The sequence below is a fragment of the Ornithorhynchus anatinus genome, chromosome 4 (assembly GCF_004115215.2).
Source record: "Ornithorhynchus anatinus isolate Pmale09 chromosome 4, mOrnAna1.pri.v4, whole genome shotgun sequence".
In the NCBI taxonomy this organism is placed as follows: domain Eukaryota; kingdom Metazoa; phylum Chordata; class Mammalia; order Monotremata; family Ornithorhynchidae; genus Ornithorhynchus; species Ornithorhynchus anatinus.
Window position 1 is genome coordinate 605,123 of NC_041731.1, and position 24,816 is coordinate 629,938.

The 24,816-nt window shown below is 47.7% G+C and overlaps 1 protein-coding gene across 1 annotated transcript; it reads right to left on the minus strand.

The window, feature by feature from the left end:
• Positions 1-13,230: 13,230 nt before the first annotated feature.
• Positions 13,231-23,168, minus strand: CHRAC1 (chromatin accessibility complex subunit 1). Its single transcript, XM_029062398.2, has 4 exons — positions 23,101-23,168; positions 19,618-19,968; positions 14,987-15,113; positions 13,231-13,932 (listed from the first exon to the last, which is right to left on the minus strand). Exons 1-4 carry the CDS (start codon positions 23,140-23,142, stop codon positions 13,814-13,816), a joined length of 639 nt encoding a protein of 212 aa, XP_028918231.1. The 5' UTR covers positions 23,143-23,168; the 3' UTR covers positions 13,231-13,813.
• Between the last annotated feature and the right edge of the window lie 1,648 nt (positions 23,169-24,816).

The following is a 24,816-nucleotide window of genomic DNA, read 5'->3' on the forward strand; positions in this document are numbered from 1 at the left end:
CTGTTGTGTTTTAATGTAAAAAATGATATATATTTCACAGTATTAATGTGATAGATTAGATACAATTATGCATTTTATTTACTAAGGAGTGCTCCTCGTATTTCTGTTAACATATCAAGAGTGCTTTGGGTTCTATAAATTAAAACCATATCATGTGGATGCTAGAGTTTAAAGTACAGGAATATGCAATTGTCTTTGGTGTGCTAGGAGTCAGCGTTATGTACAGTGTGTGTTGTATAGCCTCTAATACTGGGTTTAAGTGTGCTCACAGCCCTGCAGTGTTTTTTACCTGCACAGTACAGGTAATGCACACTTGCCACCTCCATCCTCCATCCGTTGAAGCACAAAATGAAATTGTATTTATTCTTTGATTACTGGGAAGCAGAAGTTAAATACCGGAAAGTGGTCCTCTGTTGATAGTTGGGTTAGGCACGTTTCATAGAATCTATGCAGTAAAATAACTCTTAGAAAACTGAAGTTTACTTGTGGAGGGAGAAGAATCTCTTCTTTGTTATGCATAAGGTCGATAGCAAGAGAGATTGCACCATTCTCTTCAGAAAAAGCATTGATGGATATTGATAAGTAGTAGAGGTGTGTGTGTGTGTGTGTGTGTGTGCGCGCGCGCGCGCACCCTGGGGGCTGTGCACCTCATGTTTCCGGTATAAATCCATTGCACTAAGAGATGCCACATCCAATTTTGTGAGTGAAAAAACAAAACAAGAACACTGTGTATCGTTTTGTTCTTGTACACTATTCTCTGTCACGTCTGTGTTAAGTGTGCAGGTTAATATGGAAAAAATTAACCTTTTTATTCATTTATTTCATTTAGCTCTCTCCATTTCCAGCTTGCTTCCAGCCACCCTTGCCCCACATTTACCGTTGGCCGATGAGATGGTCGACGGCCGGGTCGGCAAGGGGGACCCTGTCGGCCCTGTCTCTGGTCGAAGCTCAGGCCTGGGTAGTCAGTCTTCTACTGCGTTTAATTAAGCTTGAGGCCCTTAACCTGTTCTCAAGTTTGGGTTGACACCTGGCCTGGGTTGTTTGGCTGGTTGGGCAAATGATGAAGTGGCAGGGTCCCTTTCTGGCTGTTGAAATTAAGCAAAAACAGGTTCAAAAGTTACTTTGACAGAAAATGTTGTCCTCCCCACTATTTTCAGTGTGGGGAGGCTACTCCAAGCTCTAACTTCAGGAGGGGATTCAGCCTGGGAGATGTTTTGGTTTTTTGGGGGCGGGGGGGGGGGGGAGGCCGTTTTTCGTATCACAAAACTGAAAACAATTGATTCAGCCATTTTCCAAACTCTCTGGGGTTTCTTACTTCAATTTATCTCGGCCTGGCCGACCGAGCCCCTGCCTGTGGCACCGATGGGAATTGGGCTCGTGATCACCAGTGAGTGGAGAAAACCCTATACCTCAAATCTGGGCAGTGAGGAGAAGTGCTTTCCAAAATGAAGGCCGGACCCTGGGCCGTTGAGCGGCAGGCAGGCTGGAGGGAGAATCGTCCGGAATGCTTTGTTCTTTCAGAATGTGAAGGACGCTCTTGTGGGGAGTGAATTTCCATGGTAGTTTCTCGGCTCCCGCAGCAGCTTCTTTATAAAGATGTGTACTTTCCACAGCGTGAGCGGACTGAGATGTCTTCAGGCAGGGGGCTGGTGTTCCCCTGAACTGTCTCTGTTCTCAAAATTAAAATGGTTCTTAAAAGTAGAATTTCTCAGGTAAATGATTTATGTTGTATGGAAGGCTACACGCAAAAAAAGTATTCTTGAAGAACTAAGGTAGCAACATTCCTCTGACGCCACATGGAACTCTAGAACAAGCTCCAGAGTTGGAGGTCCAGGATGTCCTGTGTGAGCGGCTCCCCCCCCGGAGCTAGTCCCACCCCACCAGCAGCCCAGCCTCCACCACGCCTCCAGCGCGTCTCAAGTGCAGGTGAAATCAGCTACTGCTGGTAGCTTGGTGGCCGCGAGGGCTGAAGGTCCATTTGTTGTGGGTGCCAGGCCTGCAGGACCTCATCTTTTGTGAGTCCCATTGCTCTCGCTCCCTGCTGCCTGCGCCTTTCTGAACAGCCTGGAGGAAGGAATAGCCTTACCCTCACTCCCTACCATAAAAAGAATGCCCTGTGGGCACCTCACCCGCTCAGGCGCTTGGATCTTTGGCCCCAGAAGGAGATTTTCTCACCACAGGAGTGAATCCGGGACTGTGGTCTGGAGCCAGTCAGGTGGCTCCTCAGACTACTCGGTGATAGAGAGCCTCATTTTGGATAGGTTCCAAGCTTTAAAAAAGTTAGATATCCAAGTTTTTAGCCTTTTCTTCTAAGTGATCTGGCTTGATTTAGGCTAATTGGATAGTCTCATGCAAAAGGTTTCAATGTGATATTTTAAAAATGGACAGATGAACTGGTGAATATTTTTGTATACATTGAGCTTCAAGCTAATGACCCTTAGTTTTATTTTCTTGGCACAAAAGATCAAGTTGAGTATTAATCAGATAAAACTTTTAGATTAGTAGGAAATTGGGTGGAAAGGAGGGATTTTATTTTTTAAAAGCTTCCCTTCTCTTCTCTCCCCACCCCTCACAATTGCCATGGACCTCCAGTCTCCTATTAATTTGGCTAACCCATACAAATATCTAATGGATTTCTGTTTAATGTCAATTTATTTTTAAGGAATGCCTTTCAGCCATTGCTGTGGTAATCAGTACTGTTGAAGGGCCCCTTGCTCGGCTGCAGAAGTCTTGATAATGGTAATCTTAAGTGGCATGTGAGAGCAGCCATTTTATAATGAAATGAATGAGGGATTTCTGGTATAGGCCTCATTGGCAATCCTTTGGCTGTCTTTGCTAATTTACAGTTGTGCTACCTCAGTCCATCTGTCTACCACAGGCTAGTCTCTAGGATCATGTCCTTCTTCCAGATTGTGTTGATCTCTTAGAGGGGGTAAATTCGATCCTGTAGCTAAAGATGCTTCGTGGGCATTTTCTCTGCTGGGGACAATGGCCCCATTTTGAGTAATTCGGTAGGGAAAATGTCCAGGGAAAGGTTTGGGTGGTGACTAAATCTAGAGACAATTCCCATGGCATGGAGCAGCCAAAAGAGAATTGTCTTTGATCTCTTTTGAACTTGTTTCGTCCCTAATCCAAGAAAGGAATGTACGGCAAGTGGAAATACTATCCATCTTTGTTCTTCCCATGTTCAAAATGGAAGTACTCTTATTTATATTGACATAGTTTCTTCCCCAAATGACCTTCTTCTTGATGGTTATGCTGGAAGTTTCGACCTTGGGGTGCCCTGTTGTAGTACTTTTGTGTCTTTTATGGGGCAGGGCGGGGGTGTGTGTGTGTGTGTGTGTGTGTGTGTGTGTGTGTGTATGTTCACATGCTCCAAAACTCACCGTGCGATCTCTTTTGTAAGGAAACCTTCAGCTCGAGCAGAATAATTGCACTGATTTTTGAGAACTTCCTCCTTACTGTGTCCGACTTTTCGCATCTGCTGTAGCTGTTTGAAAATACTGTAAATAGTGTTATGGGTTATGAACAGCAGAAGTAGAAATATTATGAATACTAGATATTGTAATTTGTGTTTCAGATACTGCCATATTTTACAGTATTAAGATGTTAGAGGTGTGTGGTTTTGATTTTATTTTTTGCTTCATTTTGTGTTTGGCTGAAAAATCATGAAGGACGGATTTGCATGTTTTTTCTCATTAGTTTTCTAGAGGGGCATTTTTCAGTCTTTATTTCCAATAGACTTTCTCCACAAGAGATTAAAACTTCTTTTTGAAAGAGAATTGTTAAAATGTAGAACACTTTTTTGTGGTTGTTGCTGTTTCGGTATAGTTAAGCAGAGCATTTTCTCCTTCCACCTTCCAGCACTTGATCCAGTTATCAAAGCAGCATTTGGCAAGGTGAACGTTCACTGAATCCCAGGTAGTCAACCCCGCGGGTTTATCTGCCACATGAGGTTAGGGTCACGGGCCAGTGGCCCATGGCTACTTCCCCTCAGGTTTACTGGCCAGGACAGAACTTCAATCCCTTGGGTGGGGTGTGAATGTTGGGTCTAGGGGTGACCAGCAACCTATGCATCAGCAAGCTCCAGCTCCGGGGCTTAGCCATCCTCGGGTGGGCTGCTGGAGGGTGGCATGCAGTGAGATGTGTTCTCCTAGAGTTGTTTTCTGTGTATGTATGACTCTGATATGTGATCCATTAGGCTATGTGCCCGAGCTTCTGCAGATTCAGTGTGCTTTGCCATTTTGTTTTATTATCTAAAGTGAATGTACTGGCTTGGCCAAATCACTACAACTAGTGGTTTCCTAGTGTCTTTAGTTAGCAAGCAGATGCAGAAAAGGCTACCTCTGAATTTTGAATAAAATTCTAGTTTGCTCTAAGACTCCAGATTCCCACCCTGAAAAGAGCCAAAATGTTGCCAGCAGAGACAAAATTGAAGCCCTCGATCGGTTCTGGCATGAACACGCTTGTGCCATACCCGTAGTGTGACCCTCCGGTGAGCCTACTCACTGCTTCCCCTGCTGCCCCCGGAGGCAGGAGCGGCCAGAGGTGGGCCGGAGAAGAGCGGACTGGCGCTTTCTGCCTAAAAGCTTTCCTGTAAGTTGGGCAGGCAGTTGCCCCTCCCCCGAGTCTGGCTCCAGGGCTTTTATGCAGGGTTTCGAGTGATGACATTGGGAACTAGTCCACTCATCCAGTGAGTTTTGTTTTACTGTTTCCTACTCAAAAGCACTTTTGTTACGCTTTCCTTATGAATTGTTTGAAAAGTCCCATCGTGCCCAGCTTCTTTTCTCCCTCCCTTCCGCATCCATCCTCATCCTTCCTCCTCCCCACCGAACACATACGTAAAGCTAACCTGAAGGTGCTTTAAATAGCAAGTCTGATGCAAATAATTTATTTTCATAGTTGTATGTGACCGTTTTTTAAAAATATTATTTGACTCTAGACTGTGTAACCTTGGAGATGCATTTCTCCCAACTCAAATCTAACACATAGTAAGCGCTTAACAAATACCAACATTATTATTATTATCATTAACTGGCCTAAATTTTACAAATGAAAATGTATTGAGCGTTTGTGTTTGCGAATACCTGGGGAGACTAGTTCGGCTCTGTGAGGTTCTCGATGTAAGGAACGGGGTCCCTCTTGCCAGGAACCAGGAGTTTCCAGCCAACACACTAAGGGGGAAGGGAAAATATATATCAGGGGAACTCACGGGGATCTTTAATGGAACCGTAGAGAAATCTGTGCTCGTACCTGTTGTTTACAATGAATCCAAATCTGTTTTTTGGGGTTTGACCACTTTGCTGTCAGAAATCTTCTCATTTACCTCAGCATGTATTTTGGGCTGGATATTCAGCGATTTCCCTCTCAGTGCTTTAGGGAAGAATCCTTAGGATTTCTTTGCACTCCTTGGTTGTTGGAAGCTTAGACTGGTGAGGGAAAAGTGATTGTACGAGAGCGATGAATTTAAACCTTTAGCAAGAAGTGGTCAGAATGAGTGGGTGAGATGAAGTCCAAGGGTGTAAGGATAGCTGCCCTACCTGGGTTGTGGGTAAAAGTCTTCTTTACTTGAGGAACTCTTTTGTATTGTACTCTCCCAAGCTCTTAATATCGTGCTGTGCACACAGTAAGCGCTCAGTACCACTGATGATGATGACGATGACGAGGCCTACGGTCCCAGTTCACATGAGTGAAAGATGCGAATGCCTCAAAGAGCAAAATTCCAGGAGCACCATTGGTTAATTTATTTTGGGCCTTTTCTGGACCCTGATGCTTTCAGTCCTCTTTCACCATGAATCCACCACCTCTGAAAAACGCAAGTGCCATGTGTAATCACCCTATGGGTTAGCTGGGTACCACCTTCTTGTCTGGCAGCGTGTTAAGAGGGCGTTCAGTTCTTCTACCATGCAGTGGTGGTCTTCCTGGTGAATCTTGTTTTCTGGACCACTGGCGCCAGAGCACACCACCTCTCCTGATGCCGCCATGCTTGTGCATATGTGCTGTCAGATGGGGGAAACTAAATTTCCTAATGGCGTTCCAGCCAAATTGCTTGGTGAAAACTTGTGCTCTGGGGAAACTGAGGCCATTGAACAACCTAAACAACCAAGTGGGAGATTAGAGCTTTTAAAGCCAACACCAGTGACTGCTGCTGACACCACAAGTTCCTGCTTCATGGTGATGGCTGGGAATCATTGGTTCTGCTTGGGCCTCGGAGAGCGAAAAGAATTCAGACTTGAGATTTTTAATGGAGTGGTTCAGCACATCTGTGAAATGTACACTCGCTGTCCAGATTAGTCTAAATGCTAGGTGTTTTTCAAAGCTGGCACTGCAGTTATTTTCATGAGTTTAGGAAAAAGAAGACTGCAATGTGGCCATCTTAAACCAGCCTCTTCCTGACTTCTGGAGAGCTCTAAGTGGAAAACTGTTTCCTTCTAGAGTGTGAGGCTGTGCTGCTCTGGATGGCTGTAGTTCTGGGGCTACCCGTTGGCTCTGGACCTTGGCTTCCCTCACCCCCAAAACAGTTGCTACTGAAGTATTTAACGTATCTGGTTGGGGGTTTGTTGGGGGAGCTAGGGAGAGAGAGAGAGAGATGATGTGCCAATTAATTGCTTGAGTAGAATTATTTGAATTTTTATGAATTGATGTAAATCTTGATAGAGGAAAACAGGTCAGATTTGAGCCATTCCAACTTCCTTGAAATCATCTCTGATCCTTCTGCTCTGCAGCCAGCCTTGTCCTTCCCAGTAGGCTCCCACCAGCCCGGATTGATTTGAGACCAAGTGCTTATTTCTGACCTTTCTGGTCGCTATTTCATCCCATTGTCTGTAAGGGAGAGTTGGTCATTAGCAAACATGAAAGTGCTCTTCACTGTGCCACCACACTGCTACACCAGCTTTGAAAATACCCTTCCAGGCCAGGCAAGTAGCAAAGAATGCAGATTTCTTTAACTCTGGGCCTCTGACTTCCAAGGCTCAGACTGTAGGGAGGAAGGAGTATCGCCCCACGACTGTAAACTTCTAGAGGAGATCCATAATTTAGGAGGTGAACTATCCTTATTTTTCCTCACCACATCCAGCCTAAGAACAATAAAGACCTCCTCTGTGTAAAGTAGGGCTGGAGTCCTCACTCAGTCCCGTGCCTTGGCAAGATTCTTAGGTTTGAAAGCTGCCTTTCAAAATCTTTGCAGGTGGGACATGAGCCCATGTAATCCAACAAATGAAGACTTCTACTATATTTTAGAAGCAGTGAACTCTCTTGTGTCTAACCTGACTAAACCATTCAAAGTGTTTGCTCAGCCTTTATGCTACGGACTGAGATACCAGTTGACAAAACCCTTAGCAGGAAAATAATTTATTGAGCATCTTCTGAGGATACTCACTTGAGGCCCTGATGTACTGCTACTGGAGTCAGACAAAGTTCACGTTTCCTGGGGTGTGGGACATCTTGCAGGAATCAAAAGCAACTCCCCATCAACTTAATGGACACCCAGTGATTTGGCTCTTGGACCTGGACATCCCTGATGACATAATGACAACGTGTTTGCAAAGGGCTTTGGAGGTGCCCAGATGCAATATGCTTATGAGACCTAAATAGAATGAGTAAACTGCTGCTTTGGGTCCAGTTTAATCCTTTCTACCTCGCCTGAGCTTCTTGAACATCTAACTTCCTGGTCAGAGGAGTTGCTACTCTGAGGAACCCAGGAAAAGAGCCCAATTTTCACATATTTGAAATCTTTCTATGGAAGCAGCGTGGCCTAGTGGAAAAAGCACAGGTATCTAATTCCGGCTCCATCACTGGCTTGCTTTGTGACCTTGAGTAAGTCACTTAATTGCTCTGTGCCTCAGTTACCTCATCTGTTAAATGGGGATTCAATACCTGTTCTCCCTCTTATTTAAACTGTGAGCCCCTTGTGGGACGGACTGTATCTGACCTGATTGCTGATTGTCTTGTTTCTACTCCAATGCTTAATACGGTGCTTGGCACAAAGGGCTAACAATTACCACAATTGCTATCATTATTATTATTATTATGAATATTGTTATGGCCAATTCTTTGAATCTTAGCAACTCCTTGACCCTCAAAATTAAGCTCTGGCTTAGAAAAACTAGAGTTTTCCTCCTGCCTTAAAAAACCAACAGACTGTGGTGAATAGATCTTTCTTTCTTATCTCCTCTGCTGACTGCTTGTCAAGTCCCCTTGCCTGAAAAACTAGGTATTTTCAGACCCCAAGAAGTTGGCTGAAGAGGAAAGCTACACACACACAAACACTCACACACACACACTCTCTCTCGCACGTGCTCTCTCTCCCTTTCCCTCTCTCTCCCCCACCTCCCTCCCCCCTTTCATAATTGGGACCAAAATAACAATTTATTAGCTAGTCAAGAATTGTTCAATGTTAGTTTTAATATAGCTAATGAATGGCAATTATATTTTATAGGAAAATGAGGCAAATATTGCAAATAAAAAGATAGTTCATTGACAGGTAAGAGAATAGGTCTCTGTGCAGTAACGTAGCTAACTACTCAAATGCAGAATTTAAATCTAGACTCTTCTTACCTCTGGTACTTCGGTTTATGTAACTGACATGTACTGAGGGAACTTTTACCCTTGGTTCACAGTTTTCTAGTTTTATTTTTTATAAAATCAAGAACCCAAACTGAACTTGATTTTCATTTGTGTGTGGATTATTGCCTCTTTTGAGTTTCTCCCCAGAAAAACAATTTTTGATGGCATTTTGAATCAAAATGTTTTACAACCATTACTCTTTTCTAAAGAGCTGAACAGTTGGGGCCTCATTTCAAATGGTACAAAATATAGACAGACTCATTAGCTCTCTGTAACGCTGTCTTGTGCTGGCAATGAAGATGAACCATTCAGTGTGTGTTTTGTAAAACCAAGATTGCTTGCATGAATTGATTTATTTATAAACGTGAGTTTCTCTGTAATTTTCATTTGCTTTCTGGATTGTATAATTGACCAGAACTCATTTCTCATTGCAGAAGCAATCTGGGGTTTCATGTAGGTGTCACGCAGTTTCATTGTGGGCAACCGGATCTGTTCAGAGCTTGTTTGCGTGATGCTGTGTGGTAATGCCATTATAGATTAAGCCTTAATGAGATATTAAATTTGTAGGTTTCTGGGTATGCCAAAACGGTAGCTTGAGGTTTCATTTTTCCAGTGAAGATAGTATGCTACAAAAGGGCTTCTCATATGAGAATTCAAGGGAAATTTATAGTGCTAGTGATAGAGGGACCGTGACCCCCTTAGCCTGTCAGCTGTCACTGTTTCTCCATCTAAAATGGACTCTTGTACGGCACTTGTCAAGTCATCAAAGTCCCCGAAGTTCCAGTTTCTGAGATGGTTTAATGGTTCACTTATTTTTGTTTGAATTGAGAGAGGCGATAGGATGTGCATACCCTGGTTGACCCTGTTCACGTTCTAAGCTTTCTTCAGGTAGTGCCATTGGTTTCTGTGTGCGTGTGTGCGTGCGTGTGTGTGTGTGTGTGTGTGTGTGTTTGTGACCGACAGGGAAGAAAAGCAACCAACCACCTGCCGCCGCCGCCACCACCACCATTTGAAATCAGAAACAAATTAAGTGGAGGGGACCCAGCTTTCTTTCCAGTGTGGATCTACCTCAGTTAAAGAGTCGGGTGCTATTTGCTAAATGTCAATCACGTTGGAATAAGTGACCAAACAGCAAGGTGATTTTTCTGGAAGCAGCCGGGATTCCTTTCCAAATAACAAGGTTGCGGTTTGAGTTCTTAATTCTTCGTGCCTTTGTGTTGTCTCAGTGCATGTGAAAACTGGCGATTATGGACTTTAACGGCCAGTGGCAGTGGAATTAAATTGTTTTGCCTTCAAACCATGAACTGTTCAGTATCCCAGCAGAATCTTTGTGAGCAGGAAAAGTATCTGTAAATTGACATTTCTCAAACCGTAAATTTGAAACTCTTCTATGCATTCTCTACAATGAACCCTTGGCTGCCTGTGCAGTAAAGAAATCCACAAAGAAACCCCAAAGTCCTTGTTTAGCCACGGATATCAAAGTCCTCCCCCACCCAATTTTGACACCAGGTGCTAGATGGCAGCAAAATTGGCGGTGGATTCTATATTCCATCATCTTCCTTTCCTAAGCTCTGTGTGTAGGAGGGGCCAGTGAAATAGATAAAAGGAAATGGGAGGAGTGAGGCAAAGGACGCGAGAAATGCAAAATCCAGGAGCGTCAGCCATAGATAATTGCAAGTTGACTGTGCAGACGGAATGGAGACTCCCGGTTATTGCGAGAGGAAACAGACACCCGTATACCTGTGGCCAGGGTGAGGGATGGCACTCGGACCACTCATCTTTCCAAGTATTGTTTGGAATCTTGGGAACTCTCGCTTTCCTGGGGGATTGCTTGGGAAAGGAAAGGACTGTATGGTTATGCCCAGTAAGATGGGGAAAATAACATTGGAAGGAGAATTTTTTCTGCACACTTTTGTATTTGACAAGTTTACAATTCTGTTTTTCTACTCAGTATCTCTTTTTACTTAAAAGTCTTTTGGGAACTTTTATGTTGTGATACAAACTACTCTATTTGGAATTTTGAAGAGTTTGACTTTATACCAGTAACTGATACCGACTAGGACACTCTCTGAGTAGCGTCAGGTTTGTCTGTTTTCAAAAGGTCGAGGTGGGAGTTGAGAGAACCAACATTCCTTAGTGGCTGAATTTTCAAGTTGTTTCCTAAGGCTGTCTGCTGCAGATGCGCAAATTCAGGGGTATTGTGTGCCCCATGACATGTTTTTATAAAACTGCTCCATCAGGGCTATACTAAGCTTGATTTTGTAAAGAGTAAATCATTCTTTAATATGCTGCATAGAAACGATCAGCATTGTTGCACTTTCTCAGTAATATTGAATGCCCTACTATTGGCTTCTTGTAAGGACTTTAAATTGGTAGTTTTTAACTTTACAGTAGAACTTTTGGTCAGATGATAAAATCTATTATAGGTACCTCAAAAAAAAAAGCCTGAATATGCTGCATTTTGTTCCTCTTTTCCATGTAGCATTTTGTATGCTTTCATTCTTTTGTTGAGCGTATTAATTGCTCTCTCTGTGTGTGTGTGTGTGTGTGTGTGTGTGTGTGTGTATAAATGTATGCTTGAGTGTTGCTTTTAGGATCCCAGTAGGATTTTAAAAGACCCTTTTTTTCAAATTCACCTTCTAAAGATGTAGTGCCCTTTTTTACTTGTTTGATGCAGTAGCTGGTCCAAAGTTTCTCTGCTTTGAATTGGGGTGGTGGGGTGGAGGCACTGGGGGAGAATTGGGAAATTATACTCTACTCAAGACTAAAAGGAAGGGATCCTGATAAATCAGGGAATAATAATATTCATAATTCTTCTTGTTTGTGCTGCTTTCTTGAGTCTTTTCTCAATGTTGGCAAGGAGCCAGGAATTTTGTTTCCAAATTCAAAAAATAGAAATCATGCATTATATTAGAACTTTTACCAACATTTGACATAAGCCTTTTGGTGGGGCCATGACTTCAAAGGCTGTTGGTGCCTGGCCTGCTCAGCAAGGCTTCTTCAAAGCCCAGCTCCTCTCTCAGCTTCCCCCTCTCCCTCCCTTTCTCCACCCCCCAGCCTATAGGAATTTAAATCATTGTGGGCAGGGAAAACACCTGCCAACTCTGTATTTTCCCAAGCGCTCAGAACAGTGCTCTGTACACAGTAAGAGCTCAGTAAATACCATTGGTTGTCCATGGGGAATCGTCTTTATTGAGGGAAGATTAACTGGTGCAGAAAGCTAGACGATTGTCTGAAATTGAGTGTCTATGGCTGCATTTCACCTTAGATGGGTCCTTTCAAGTTTGTTTTGCAGCTTTCTAGGTAAAATAGTTTGCACTACTTTTGCAATAAATTCATGGAAAAACTAACAGTAATTTTCTGCTTTGTTTCATACTGTGTGTGGGCGTATGTGTGTGTATGTATATATATATATATATACAGAAGATTCAGCATAGTGTTTTTCACCTCCATGCATAACTCATAACAAGCTCAAAATGCTGTAAATCTTGACAAAATATGATGTGAATGATATTTTATAAAAGTTATTTTGTACGGTGTCAATTTTGTTGGGCCTCTCATAGTACGTCAGCAGAAAATAAAATCCCTCACCTCTACTAGCGACTCTCCTCTTGGTTCCGATCAAATCTCTCGCTATGCGCTGTGACCCGTTCCAGGGTGAAACTCTGGTTGCTACGGAGCCCGTGGGCCCTGTGGCCTTGGGGGTGGATGGGTAGGCCTGGGCAGGAGCACCCTGGAACCTCTGGGTGATGGTTTTGTTGAAAAACTGGACCGCCCCCCCCTCCCCCCCCCCCCCCCCAGTCCTCGCACACCTCTTCCCTCTCAGCAACTGTGAGTGGGGGAATGGGAAAGGCACGGGTGAGCCTCCCGGCGCCAGCCACAGCCATACATCAAGTCCCAGGAATTCCGGACCCAAATCCGACCGTACGCCCCGACGGGGGAGCCTCGACAGGGTGAGCAAGAGCTGCTGGGCAGCGGCGATGTCTTGACTGTGGGCAAGTCACTTAACTTCTCTGTGCCTCAGTTCCCTCATCTGTAAAATGGGGATTAAGACTGTGAGCCCCATGTGGGACAACCTGATTCCCCTATGTCTACCCCAGCGCTTAGAACAGTGCTCAGCACATAGTAAGCGCTTAACAAATACCAACGTTATTATTCTTCCGTTTGTGTCAGACTTGGGGAAATAAGATTGAACTGGTCCCATCGGCTGCGGCTACCTCCCCGGGGCCTGACACAGACCGATTTTTAAACCTGCTGGGGTGGGGGCCCCAGGTTAGGCAGAGCCCTGAGGGGGTTGGGGAGTGCAGACAGAAGAGGAAAAACCTGCCCTTCTCCTTTCCTGTCTTTTCCCTTCCTGCTTCCCCAGCTTGGCTCCTTTGATTAAAACTGGGTAACAAAACTCTTTCCAACTTTAGGGAAACACCTAACAGAGCCCTCCGCAGACAGGCGACACATTGAACAGAATTATGCCCGCCCCTCCCCCCCGCCGGAAGCCCAGACGTAGGGGATGTGGGGATGGGAAGGGTGGTGGAGGCAACTGGGCTCTTCGGGGAAGGGGAGGGGAATCAAAGGCCTTTGGTATGTCGGGTCACTGGCTGTTCTGAGGGCGAGGTGCCAAGAGCCTCCCGCCAACATAGGCAGGAAGAACGATGAGGCAGCTTTGGCTCAAGGGAAAAATCTCATTTTACCAAACATTTTATTGGGAAAAAAACCTATTATACACCATCTCTAAAAAATACAAAATGGCAAATATACCTTACAGTAAAAAAAAATAGTCATTTTTGTCCAACAGCAAAATTACATTTTCTTGCTCTACAGAACCTGGTACTGTAGGATCCAGTTCATGGCCCCTTCGGGTGCTTCACTGATAAGGCGGATGCCACTCCAAGAAAGATAGTCCAGAATACACACAGGTTACAGTGACTTCAGTTTGAGAAGTACTCAGACGACCCTCAAAACGGCACGGGGTAAGGGAAAAAGGCCAGGCCCATTTCCCTTAACGCTGAGGGGTCGGCTGTCCGGGGCCGCTGCCGCTGGGCCGAAGGGTCCCCTGCCGCCTCACCCACTTCAGGCAACTGCCCAGGTACGTGGGCATGGTACGTGCCCGGGTTTAGCCAGAAAAGAAAAAGAAATGATCCCTGCTGGAGTCTTTCTTGGAGAAGCAAGAGATGAGACACATGGAGCCAGAAGCAGGGTGCGCGGGGAGACGGCACCAGTGAGATGAGCTTTTTGAAAGGGGGCCGCGTCCTTAGGATTCCGCTTCTTCGTCTTCACTGTCTTCGTCCTCCTCCTCCTCTCCTTCTCCCCTCTTCTCCTCTTTTAACATTTTTAGGTATTTACTAGCTAAAATCTTCTTTGGTAATATATCTAAAAGAGACAAAACTTGTGTTATCAGCAAGCTCCTCGTGTAGATGTGCAAATAAACCTATATTCCCAGAAGCTCCTAGGATCTTCTAAAGAAAGAACATGTTGAGGAGAAGAAAGCCAGTCCCATTACAAACGGATGGAAGAAGCACCTTAAATGGTCAGGCGGTGCTGTGGCCGCCTCCCCCCGCCCCGCGGCAGTCTTATCTCCCCTAGAAGCCGCTATGGGCCCAGCAGCTTCACCACCCTGCACATAGTGGCTGCCCAATAAGTACTATGGCACGAGTGGGCACAATCAGGAGCCCCCGAAGTCTTACTTGCTTTCCCTTCCAGCCAGGGTCTGTTCAGACGATTCTGGGAAGGAGCCCAGGGGGTTGGCAAAAAAGATTACAAAATGACACAGAGCTTCAACTTTCTACAGACAGTGAAGCTGAGCTGCCCAGAAAGATCCAGCAGAGGCCAGTTTCCAACCGTGCAAGCAGCAGGGGTGGACCGTTGGGAAGACCCCTGCAGCCAACCAGCTAACCTGGCAGGTGGCATCGAGAGCTCGGCTCAGCAGCCCCCGGCCCCCTGGAGTCCCCGGAGAGCAGTCGGGCCGTCTAAGCGGCGGCTCTGCCGGGAGCTGACAAGCCTCAAGCCAAGCTGGTTCCACGACTGCTCTTCCCGGCCCCCGGGGACCCCTCCCCACACCACCTCCAGACAATAATACTACCAATAACAATGGTATTTGTTCAAGCTTATGTGCCACGCACAGTATTAAAGGCTGGGGGAGGTACAAGATCGTCAGGTTGGACACAGTCCCTACCCCATGTGGGGCTCCCAGTCTAAGAAGAAGGGAGAACAAATATAGAATCCTCATTTTACAAATGAGGAAACGGACACAGAAGTGAAGTGACTTGCTCAAGCTCATACAGCAGGCGAGAGGCAGGCCTGGGATTAGAATCCAAGTATTTCCCCACACCACACTGTGCCACCCCATCTGGGAAGGGTCCCTGCAAGGGATGGGCGGCCTGTCCACCGTGCGCTGGGGCAATAGCAGCATTCTAGAACTTCATACCTGAGAGAAATTGAAATGTTTCCGACTCCTCCGCCGTGTTGGATAAGTCGCTGTAGGTGAGGGATTTCTTTTCTTTCCCGCTGCCGTGTTTGTAGGAATAGGTGGCCAGATACTGAACGAAGAGCTCCTGAAACAAGGCAGGCAACCGAGATGATACAATTTGGAAAACAGACTGGGATCGCATCGCGGGAACGTTTTCACGGCCACCCATCCGCCCAGGAGCAGGGAGACCTTCGGCCCCCAGATGACTCCGACCCTCACAGTACATCGCGAGGCACGAGACCCAGCAGGGGCAGATGGAACTGTAGGGGGTCAACCGTCATTCGCCCCCTCAGGCCACTGACGATGCAGGCGTTGCCCATTTCCTTCGACCTCCCCTGGCAGCAGCAAGAGACATAAACAGGGAATGAAACCCGCACACAATGAGTTGACGGACACTGTCTGAGCAGACCCCGCCTGAGACGGGAAGACAGGAGTCAAGAGGGGAGAGTGAGTGTTGCCAGCACTGACCAGAGACCAGGATAGGGCAGACCCCGCTCAACATCTTGGAATTACCACTACTGGCCCTCAGATGGACTGTGCCGTTTGTTTCCAAAATCCTCAGGGTGGGGAGGATGGGTTGGAGGGAGGCACTGTTGTATCTCAGGGGATCCTCGCTGGAACCACATTTCTATCTGCTTCCTGTGACATCCCCCTCCCTATTGATCCAAGCTTCAGATCTCTATGGGTCACGCCCTCCCGGGCCAGCCCAATGAAACGCTCTCCTTGGGACAGACGCTAAAGCAGGCCAGGTGGCTAGCTGGCTCCTCTCTTCTTGTCCACCTCGCCCAAGCGTTCACCAGAGAGCCCAGTCATCTGTTGGAACCCCTGGCCAGGAACAGGGATTAGGCGGGTGTTTAACATTATGTACATGACCTCTGAGTCTTGCTTTTGAACCCTCAAGGGGCTTGCGGCAAGACCACGCTTGGAATTAAATTCAGTGGTCTGAAATGATGGAAAACTCAGAAGCTGGGTAAACTTGAGGGAATGACAAGAGAGACTGAAGTAACGTGCATCTGGGGAGGCCTGAGGGCTAAAGATTACTGGGGTCGGGGAATAGGAGAAGAGATATAAGACAGTTGGAAGGATCAGGAAAGGGATATTGTATCTTCACTTTGATGCACCCTTCCAAAAACGCAGTTTTCAACTAGTTAATCAAGAGTGAGTGCCTACTGGGCCAAGCACTGTTCTAAGCACTTGGGAGAGTACAAACAGAGGCCAAAGATATATATAACTCTTGGTCTCAGGAGCCTGTAGGGGAGACAGACCTAAACTTACTGTCTGGAGATAGTGAGGCCCAGAGAAAGGGCACAGGGCTAGAAGTCAGGAGGCCTGGGTTCTAAACCCAGCTCCACTCTTTCCCTATGGGACCTTGGGCATGTCGCTTCTCAGAGCCTCAGTTTTCTCAAGTGTAAAACGGAGATTGATTACCCGTTCTCCTCTCCAGTTAGACTGAAAGTCTCCTGTGTCTGACTTGATTACTGCGTAGTTTACCCAAGCTACCTTATTAATGGTGGTACTACTACCTTACCCTATTACCTTTATTAAAGGTGGTATTTGTTAAGCACTTAATATGTGCCAAGCACTGTACTAAGCACTGAGGTAGGTACAAGATTAATATTATTAGGAGGAAAAAGAGAAAAGAAAGGTGGATAAGTAAATAGGTAAGTACCTGATCAGTAGACTACACAAATTAGTATGATGGTAAGTGTGCTGGGTGGAGGAGACACTGATCTGAGGAAAAGAAAATTAACCAGGAGATGCCAGCCAGGGCCTTGGGACAGGAGAAGCACTGTTTTACGTGCACGGACAGATGTGTAGAGTCGAAAAGTAGGTCAGGCCAGTCACCTTAAATTATGACCAGGGAAAAGCCTGGAAAAAGTCAATCCACTTCTATAAACACTTTAAAGGATCAGAGGGTCCAGAACAGAACAGCATCACACTAGTTGCCCTGGTAAGTGGCCAGCAGGGCCTGCCTCAGGAAATTGGTTTCATCTAGGGAGAGGCAGGCTGCTCCCAAGGGCCTAGCTCTTCGATCAATAGTAACTGGGCCTCAGGAGGCGTTAAGAGTTTTGCTAGCTTCCTACCCAGCCCCTCCCAACTGATCGCCCTTCCTCCTCAGTGGAAAGAGCATGGGCTTGGGAGTCAGAGATCATGGGTTCAAATCCCAGCTCAGTCACTTGTCAGCTGTGTGACTTAGGGCAAGTCACTCAACTTCTCTGAGCCTCAGTTACCTCATCTGTAAAATGGGGTTGTCCCACGTGGGACAACTTGATCTCCTTGTATCCTTCCTAGCACTTAGAACAGTGCTTTGCACATAGTAAGAGTTTATGCTATTATCATTTCTGCCAACCTTGCCTAGCATAGGTGTGGTAAGCTACACTTCCTGCACATATAATGACAGAGAAAGCTATACTAGACACCTTGTAAAACTCAAATCCACCCACACCCATCTTCTTTTAGCTCCCAAGTACGAGAGTGATGGATCTTGTAGACAGACTGGAAGCAACAGGCAGAAGAGAGCGTCCCTTGAGAAAGCTGCTGATCTCAGTCCTCCGGCACTCCCCCTCCATATAAGGAGATTCAGGGTGACTTAAGGCAGAGAGATTGGCCTGATGGATTGAGCCGAGGCCTGGGAGTCGGGAGGACTTGAGTTCTAATTCTGACTCCACCACTTGTCTGCTGTGAAACCTTGGAACAGCTGCTCCCAAGTCCCTTTGGCACCATCCGGTTTGGCTGTGCTGAGCAAACCAAACATCCCATTTCCGTCTGGGAAGCAGTAGGGCTTGGTGGACAGCGCACTAGTCTGGGAAATAGGTCATGGGTTCTAATCCCGAGTCCGCCCCTTGTCTGCTGTGTGACCTTGGGCAAGTCCCTTCATTTCCCTGTGCCTCAGGTGCCTCTTCTGTAAAACGGGGATGAAGGCTGTGAGCCCCATGTGGGGCAAGGGACTGTGGCTGGCCCGATTAGCCTGTATCTACCCAGTGCTTAGAGCTGCGTGGCTTTGTGGAAAGAGTACAGGCTTGGGAGTCAGAGGTCGTGGGTTCTAATCCCAGCTCTGCCACTTGTCAGCCTGGCCCACGTCCTACCACTGTCCTGGAATGCCCTCCCTTCTCACATCCACCAAACTAACTCTCTTCCCCTCTTCAAAGCCCTATTGAGAACTCACCTCCTCCAGGAGGCCTTCCCAGACTGAGCCCCCCCTTTCCCTCTGCTCCCCTCCAACCTCTGCTCTTCCCCCTTCCCCTCCCCACAGCACTGTGCTCATCTGTATATATTATTACCCTATTTATTTTGTTAATGAGGTACATATCTCCATGAGTCTATTTATCTTGATGATGTCGTTTAGTTTTGTTCTGTTTTGCCATCTGTCTCCCCCGTTTGGGCTGTGAGCCCATCACTGGGCAGGGATGGTCTCTATCTGTTGCCCAATTGTACATCCCAAGCGCTTAGTCCAGTACTCTGCACCTCGTAAGTGCTCAATAAATACTACCGAATGAAGCATGACCTTAGGCAAGTCACTTTCCTTCTCTGGGCCTCAGTTCCCTCATCTGTAAAATGCGGATGAAGCCTGGGAGTCCCACATGGGTCATGAACTGTATCCAACCTGATTATCTTCTATCTCCCCAGTGTATGATTATCTTGTATCTACCCTATTAGTGTCTAGCACAGAGCTATTACCGTCTATCTACCCCGGGGCTTAGGACAGTGTGTCTGGCACATAGGGCTTAACAAATACAACCCCCCCAAAGAAAAACCAAACCGCTAGGACTTGAGAAAAGCCATCATTCAGGCTGCCCGGTGTGGGCCTTCTGCACAGCTCTGTCCAGCCCTGGCAGGGGAGGACACCCCGGGCTGCTATATTTTTTACTCATTTGTCTCTATTTTTATGACCCTATTTATTTTGTGAATGAGGTGTCCATCCCTTTGATTCTGTTTATTGCGATTAAGTTGTTTTCGTCCGTCTGTCTCCCCCGAGTAGACAGTGAGCCCGTCAATGTGCAGGGATGGTCTATCTGTTGCCGAATTATCCATTCCAAGCGCTTAGTCCAGTGCTCTGCACAAGGTAAGCGCTCAATAAATACTATTGAATGAATATTTTTATGACCCTATTTATTTTGTGAATGAGGTGTCCATCCCCTCCATTCTATTTATTGCGATTAGGTTGTTTTTGTCCATCTGTCTCCCCCGATTAGACTGTGGGCCCGTCGATGGGCAGGGATGGTCTCTGTTGCCCAAATGTGCATTCCAAGCGCTTAGTCCAGTGCTGTGCGCCTAGTAACTGCTCAATAAATACTATCGAATGAATACATTTTTATGACCCCCATTTATTTTGTGAATGAGGTGTCCATCGCCTTGACTCTCTTTATTGCGATTAGGTTGTTTTTGTCCGTCTCCCTCGATTAGACTGTGAGCCCGTCGATGGGCAGGGATGGTCTCTCTCTCTCTCTCTCTCTCTGTTGCCGGACTGTGCATTCCAAGCGCTTAGTCCAGTGCTGTGCACCTAGTGAGCGCTCAATCAATAGTACCGAATGAATGAAGGAGGGAGCGGGGCCGGGGAAGGCGGGAGAGAAGGGCCCCGAGGGACCTACCGTGGCCTTGGCCGTCAGCACCAGCGCCTCCTGGTTGATGCTGGACACCTCTGGGGAGCTCTTCATGATGACCCGGATGCGGGACAGGGGCAGCGACACCAGGCGCTGGGCCGCCAACCTCTCGCCTTTGCCTCCCAACCCGTCCGCCATCTTCCCTCCGCCTGCCCCGGCCCGTCCTGGCCCGTCCTGGCCCGTCCTGGCCTGTCTTGTCCGCGGCCTCCGTCCGCTAATAAAGTTCATTGAAGGAGGCGCCGCCCGCCGCTTTGCTTTCTGGGAGTTGTAGTTCGGCCCGGCTCGCGTGGAGCCTTCCAGCGAAGACCCTGGATAATCATCGTCATCATCGTCGTCATGCTGGTATAAAAATAATAATGTTGGTATTTGTTCAGCTTTTCCTATGTGCAGAGCACTGTTCTAGGCGCTGGGGTGGATACGGGGTCATCAGGTTGTCCCACGGGGGGCTCCCAGTCTTCACCCCCATTTGACAGATGAGGTCACTGAGGCCCAGAGAAGTGAAGTGACTTGCCCACAGTCACCCAGCTGACACGTGGCGGGGTCGGGATTCGAACCCCTGACTTCGGACTCCCAAGCCCGGGTTCTTTGCACTGAGCCACGCGGCAGAAGCGCCAGAAGGACCGACTGGGGGGAGGGGGAGGGGGGGGGGGTCTTGATCCTCCGCCAAACGCTGGCGGACCGGGGGCTCGAGAGACTCTGCTGGTCTTGCGGCGCCCTCTGGTGGCAGACGCACGCATCGCAACTCCTGGCATTTCTCGGTGACCAGGTCGAGGCTTCATTCATTCATTCATCCATCCATCCATTCATCCATTCATTCAATCAATAGTATTTACTGAGCGCTTACTATGTGCAGAGCACTGGACTAAGCGCTTGGAACGGACCATTCGGCGACAGATAGAGACCGTCCCTGCCCACTGACGGGCTCCCAGTCCACTCGGGGGAGACAAAAACAAGACAACTCAATCACGATAAATAGAATCAAGGGGATGGACACCTCATTAACAAAATAAATAGGGTCATAAAAACATAGACAAATAATAATAATAATGCAGGTATTTGTTAAGCGCTTACTATGTGCATTGTTCTAAGCGCTGGGGTAGATACAGGGTCATCAGGTTGTCCCACGTGAGGCTCAGTCTTAATCCCCATTTGACAGATGAGGGAACTGAGGCACAGAGAAGTGAAGTGACTTGCCCACAGTCACACAGCTGACAGGTGGCAGAGCGGAATTCGAACCCATGACCTCTGGCTCCCAAACGCGTGCGCTTTCCTCTGAGCCACGCTGAGCACACTGCTGAGGGGAGGGAAGGGAGAGGGGGAGGAGCAGAGGGAAAGGGGGGAAAGGGGGTTTAGCTGAGGGGAGGGGAAGGGGGAGCAGAGAGGGAGCAGAGGGGAAAGGGAAAGCTCAGTCTGGGAAGGCCTCTTGGAGGAGGTGAGCTCTCAACTTCTTAACCCGCTTCCACTTTTCATTCATCCAGTCGTATTTATTGAGCGCCGACTGGGTGCGGAACACTCTCCAAAGCGCTTGCCCACTCCTCTCTTCTGTAATAACGACTGTGATGCCTGTTCATTCAGTCCCTCAATCGTTTTTATTGAGCGCTTACTGTGTGCAAAGCACTGTAACAATAATAATAATAATTTGGTATTTGTTAAGCGCTTACTACGTGCCCAGCACTGTTCTAAGCGTTGGGTAGATACAATGATAATAATAATGGTGGTATTCGTTAAGCGCTTACCATGTACCAAGCACTGTTCTAAGCACTGGGTAGATACAATAATAATAATAATGGTGGTATGTGTTAGGCGCTTACTATGTGCCAAGCACTGTTCTAAGCGCTGGGTAGATACAAGGTAATCAGGTTGTCCCACATGGGGCTCACAGTTTTAATCCCCATTTTCCAGATGAGGTAACTGAGACACAGAGAAGTTAAGTGACTTACCCACAGTCACACAGCTGATAAGTGGCAGAGTCGGGATTAGAACCCATGACCTCCGACTCCCAAGCCAGTGCTCTTTCCACTGAGCCACACTGCTTCTCCGTATACTAAGCAGTGGGGAGAGTATGATAGAATAATAATAATTATGGTATTGGTTAAGCATTTGCAGGCACCGTACTAAATGCTGGGGTGGTTACGAGCAAATCGGGTTGGACTCGGTTCCTGTCCCACGTGGGGCTCACGGTCTCAATCCCCATTTTACAGATGAGGTAATTGAGGCGCAGAGAAATGAAGTGACTTGCCCAAGGTCCCACGGCAGACAATGGGAGGAGTCAGGATTTGAACCCATGATCTTCTGACTCCCAGGACTGTGCTCTATCCACTGTGCCAGGCTGCTTCTCATAAACAATAAACAGACACATTCCCGGCCCACCAAGGGCTCACAATCTAGACGGGGAGGCGGACATTAAGCATTAGAGAAGCAGTGTGGGTCAGTGGAAAGAGCCCAGGCTTGGGAGTCAGAGGTCATGGGTTCGAATCCCCGCTCTGCCACTTGTCAGCTGTATGACTGTGGGCAAGTCACTTAACTTCTCTGTGCCTCAGTTACCTCATCTGTAAAATGGAGATTAACTGAGGCTCACATGGGACAACCTGATGACCCTGTATCTCCCCCAGCCCTTAGAACAGTGCTCTGCACATAGTAAACGCTTAACAAATACCAACATTATTATTAACACATGCCACCATTATCATTTCTCCACCCTGTCCTCCCCTCTGTCATCTATGCATTGTACTTTCCAAGGGCTCAGTACAGTGCTCTGCACCCAGTATAAGCGCTCCAAAAATACGATTGAATGAATTGAATGAATGAACCTAGGCACTTGGACCCCTTAAGCACTTAGTCACCCCAGCCCCAGAACAATTATGTAAATATCCTTATACTCTATTTTCCATATCTGTAATTTGATTTTTAAGGCTCGTCTCCCCCTTAGATTGGATGCTCCCTCGTGGGCAGGATCATGTCCGCTCGCTCAAGAGCAAGGGCCTGGGAGTCGGAGGCCTTGGGTTCTAATCCCGCCTCCGGCGCTTATCATCTGTGTGACCTTGGGCAAGTCACTGAACTTGTCTGTGCCTCAGTGACCTCATCTGTCCGGATCTGTTGGTTCCCGGCTCTCTCTGCACGAGGCCTGCAGCGGCGGCCCCTCGCCACCGGGGGGCGCCGTCCCGCCCGCTCCCCCGGCCCGGAGGGTGCGGCCCAGGCAGAAAGGGGGTACGGCGCAGGCGCAAGAGGGGGCGGTAAGGCGCATGTGCAAGGGGCGGGAGGGAGGAGGGGCCAGACCGCGCCCCCGGCTTGCCGTTGGTTGGTTGCCACGGCGACGGGGCCCCTTCGCTCCCCGCTTGGGCGCGTGCCATGGCGTCCCTTCCGGCCCTCCCCTTCTTTGGGGGCTCAGGAAAGGGAACTTCCGTGTGGAGGGTGGGGAAGGGGGGCGGTGAAAGAGGGTTTGTCTTGTCCTTGTCCCGTTGTCGGACTCACTCGTGGAGGAGGCCAACCCGGGCCTGCGGCCTCCCCCGCCATGCCCCCGCCGGCCGGACCGCCGCTCTTCACTGTCCGCCGTGAGGCAGGGCGGGAAAGCCGGCCGCCGGGCCCTTTTCCCCGAGCATGCGCAGTTCTCCCCGTTGTCCCTCCGGATCCATGGGATTCACGGACTCCTCTCCGGGTTTTCTCACCAGCCACGTAGGGTGGGCCGAGGTCGGCTACTCGACCCGCTTCCACTGGGAATAATCATAATAATAACAATAATAATAATAATTGTTAAGCGCTTACTATGTGCCAAGCACTGTCCTGAGTGCTGGGGTAGATACAAGCTAATCAGGTTATCCCAAGTGGGGCTCCTACTCTTAGAGAAGCAGCGTGGCTCAGTGGAAAGAGCCCGGGCTTGGGAGTCAGAAGTCATGGGTTCAAATCCCGACTCCGCCCCTTGTCAGCTGTGGGACTATGGGCAAGGCACGTCACTTCTCTGTGCCTCAGTTACCTCATCTGTAAAATGGGGATGAAGACTGAGCCTCACGTGGGACAACCTGATTCCCCTGTGTCTACCCCAGCCCTTAGAATAGTGCTCTGCACATAGTAAGCACTTAACAAATACCAACATTATTATTACTATTGGGCATCAGGGGTGGTGGGTTCTAATCCCGGTTCCACCACTTGTCAGCTGGGGGACTTTGGACCAGTCAGTTTGCCTCTCTGGGCCTCAGTGACCTCATCTGGAAAATGGGGATGAAGACTATGAGCCCCACGTGGGACAACCTGATCACCTTGTATTCATTCAATAGTATTTATTGAGCGCTTACTATGTGCAGAGCACTGGACTAAGCACTTGGAATGTACAATTCGGCAATAGATGGAGACAATCCCTCCCCAATGACGGGCTCACAGTCTAAACGGGGGAGACATACAGCAAAGCAAAACAGAATAAAACAAGGCAACATCATCAAGATAAATAGAATCAAGGAGATGTACACCTCATTAACAAAATAAATAGGGTAATAATATATACAAATGAGCACAGTGAGGAGGGGAAGGGCAGATGGTGTAGCAGAGGGAAAGGGGGACTCAGTCTGCGAAGGCCTCTTGGAGGAGGTGAGCTCTCAGTAGGGCTTCGAAGAGGGGAAGAAGTTAGTTTGTATCATCCCCCAGTGCTTAGAACAGTGCTTTGCACATAGTAAGCACTTAACAAATACCATCATTATTATTAATCCCCATTTTACAGATGAGGTAACTGAGGCCCAGAGAAGTGACTTACCCAAAGTCACACAGATGATATGTCAGAGACACAACCTCTGACTCCCAAGCCCCGGCTCTTTCCACTAAGCCAACCTCTGGATGTCCCTGGCCTGATTCCTGCCATTTGGTGCAGCTTAAGGGCCACCCATCCATCAGATTCAGTTATTCGGTGTTGAGCTTAGTGATCGATTGATAATATAAATGATAATAATAGAGTGAGGGTCAGACTAAGTTCCAGGGTAGAGATGATATCTTCGATTCTGTGTTCTTGGTTCGGTACGGGATCCTGCAACCTCTCAAAAGAGACCTCACTGGTCCCAACCTCTCTCTTCTGCAATCTCGTACCGTCGACTGCCTGCAGGACATCTCTGTATGGATAATAATGGTATTTGCTAAGCACTTACTAGGTGCTGAGCACTGTTCTAAACGCTGGGGTAGATACAAGGTTATCAGATTGTCCCACAT

Coding starts and splice junctions, on each gene's coding strand:
- CHRAC1 (XM_029062398.2), bottom strand. CDS start 23,142: ATGGCGGGGGAGGCCGCAGGCCCGGGTTGGCCTCCTCCACGA. Junction 19,969..23,100: donor CGGGTTGGCCTCCTCCACGA/GTGAGTCCGACA, acceptor TTTTTATACCAG/CATGACGACGATGATGACGA. Junction 15,114..19,617: donor TGCTGACGGCCAAGGCCACG/GTAGGTCCCTCG, acceptor GCCTTGTTTCAG/GAGCTCTTCGTTCAGTATCT.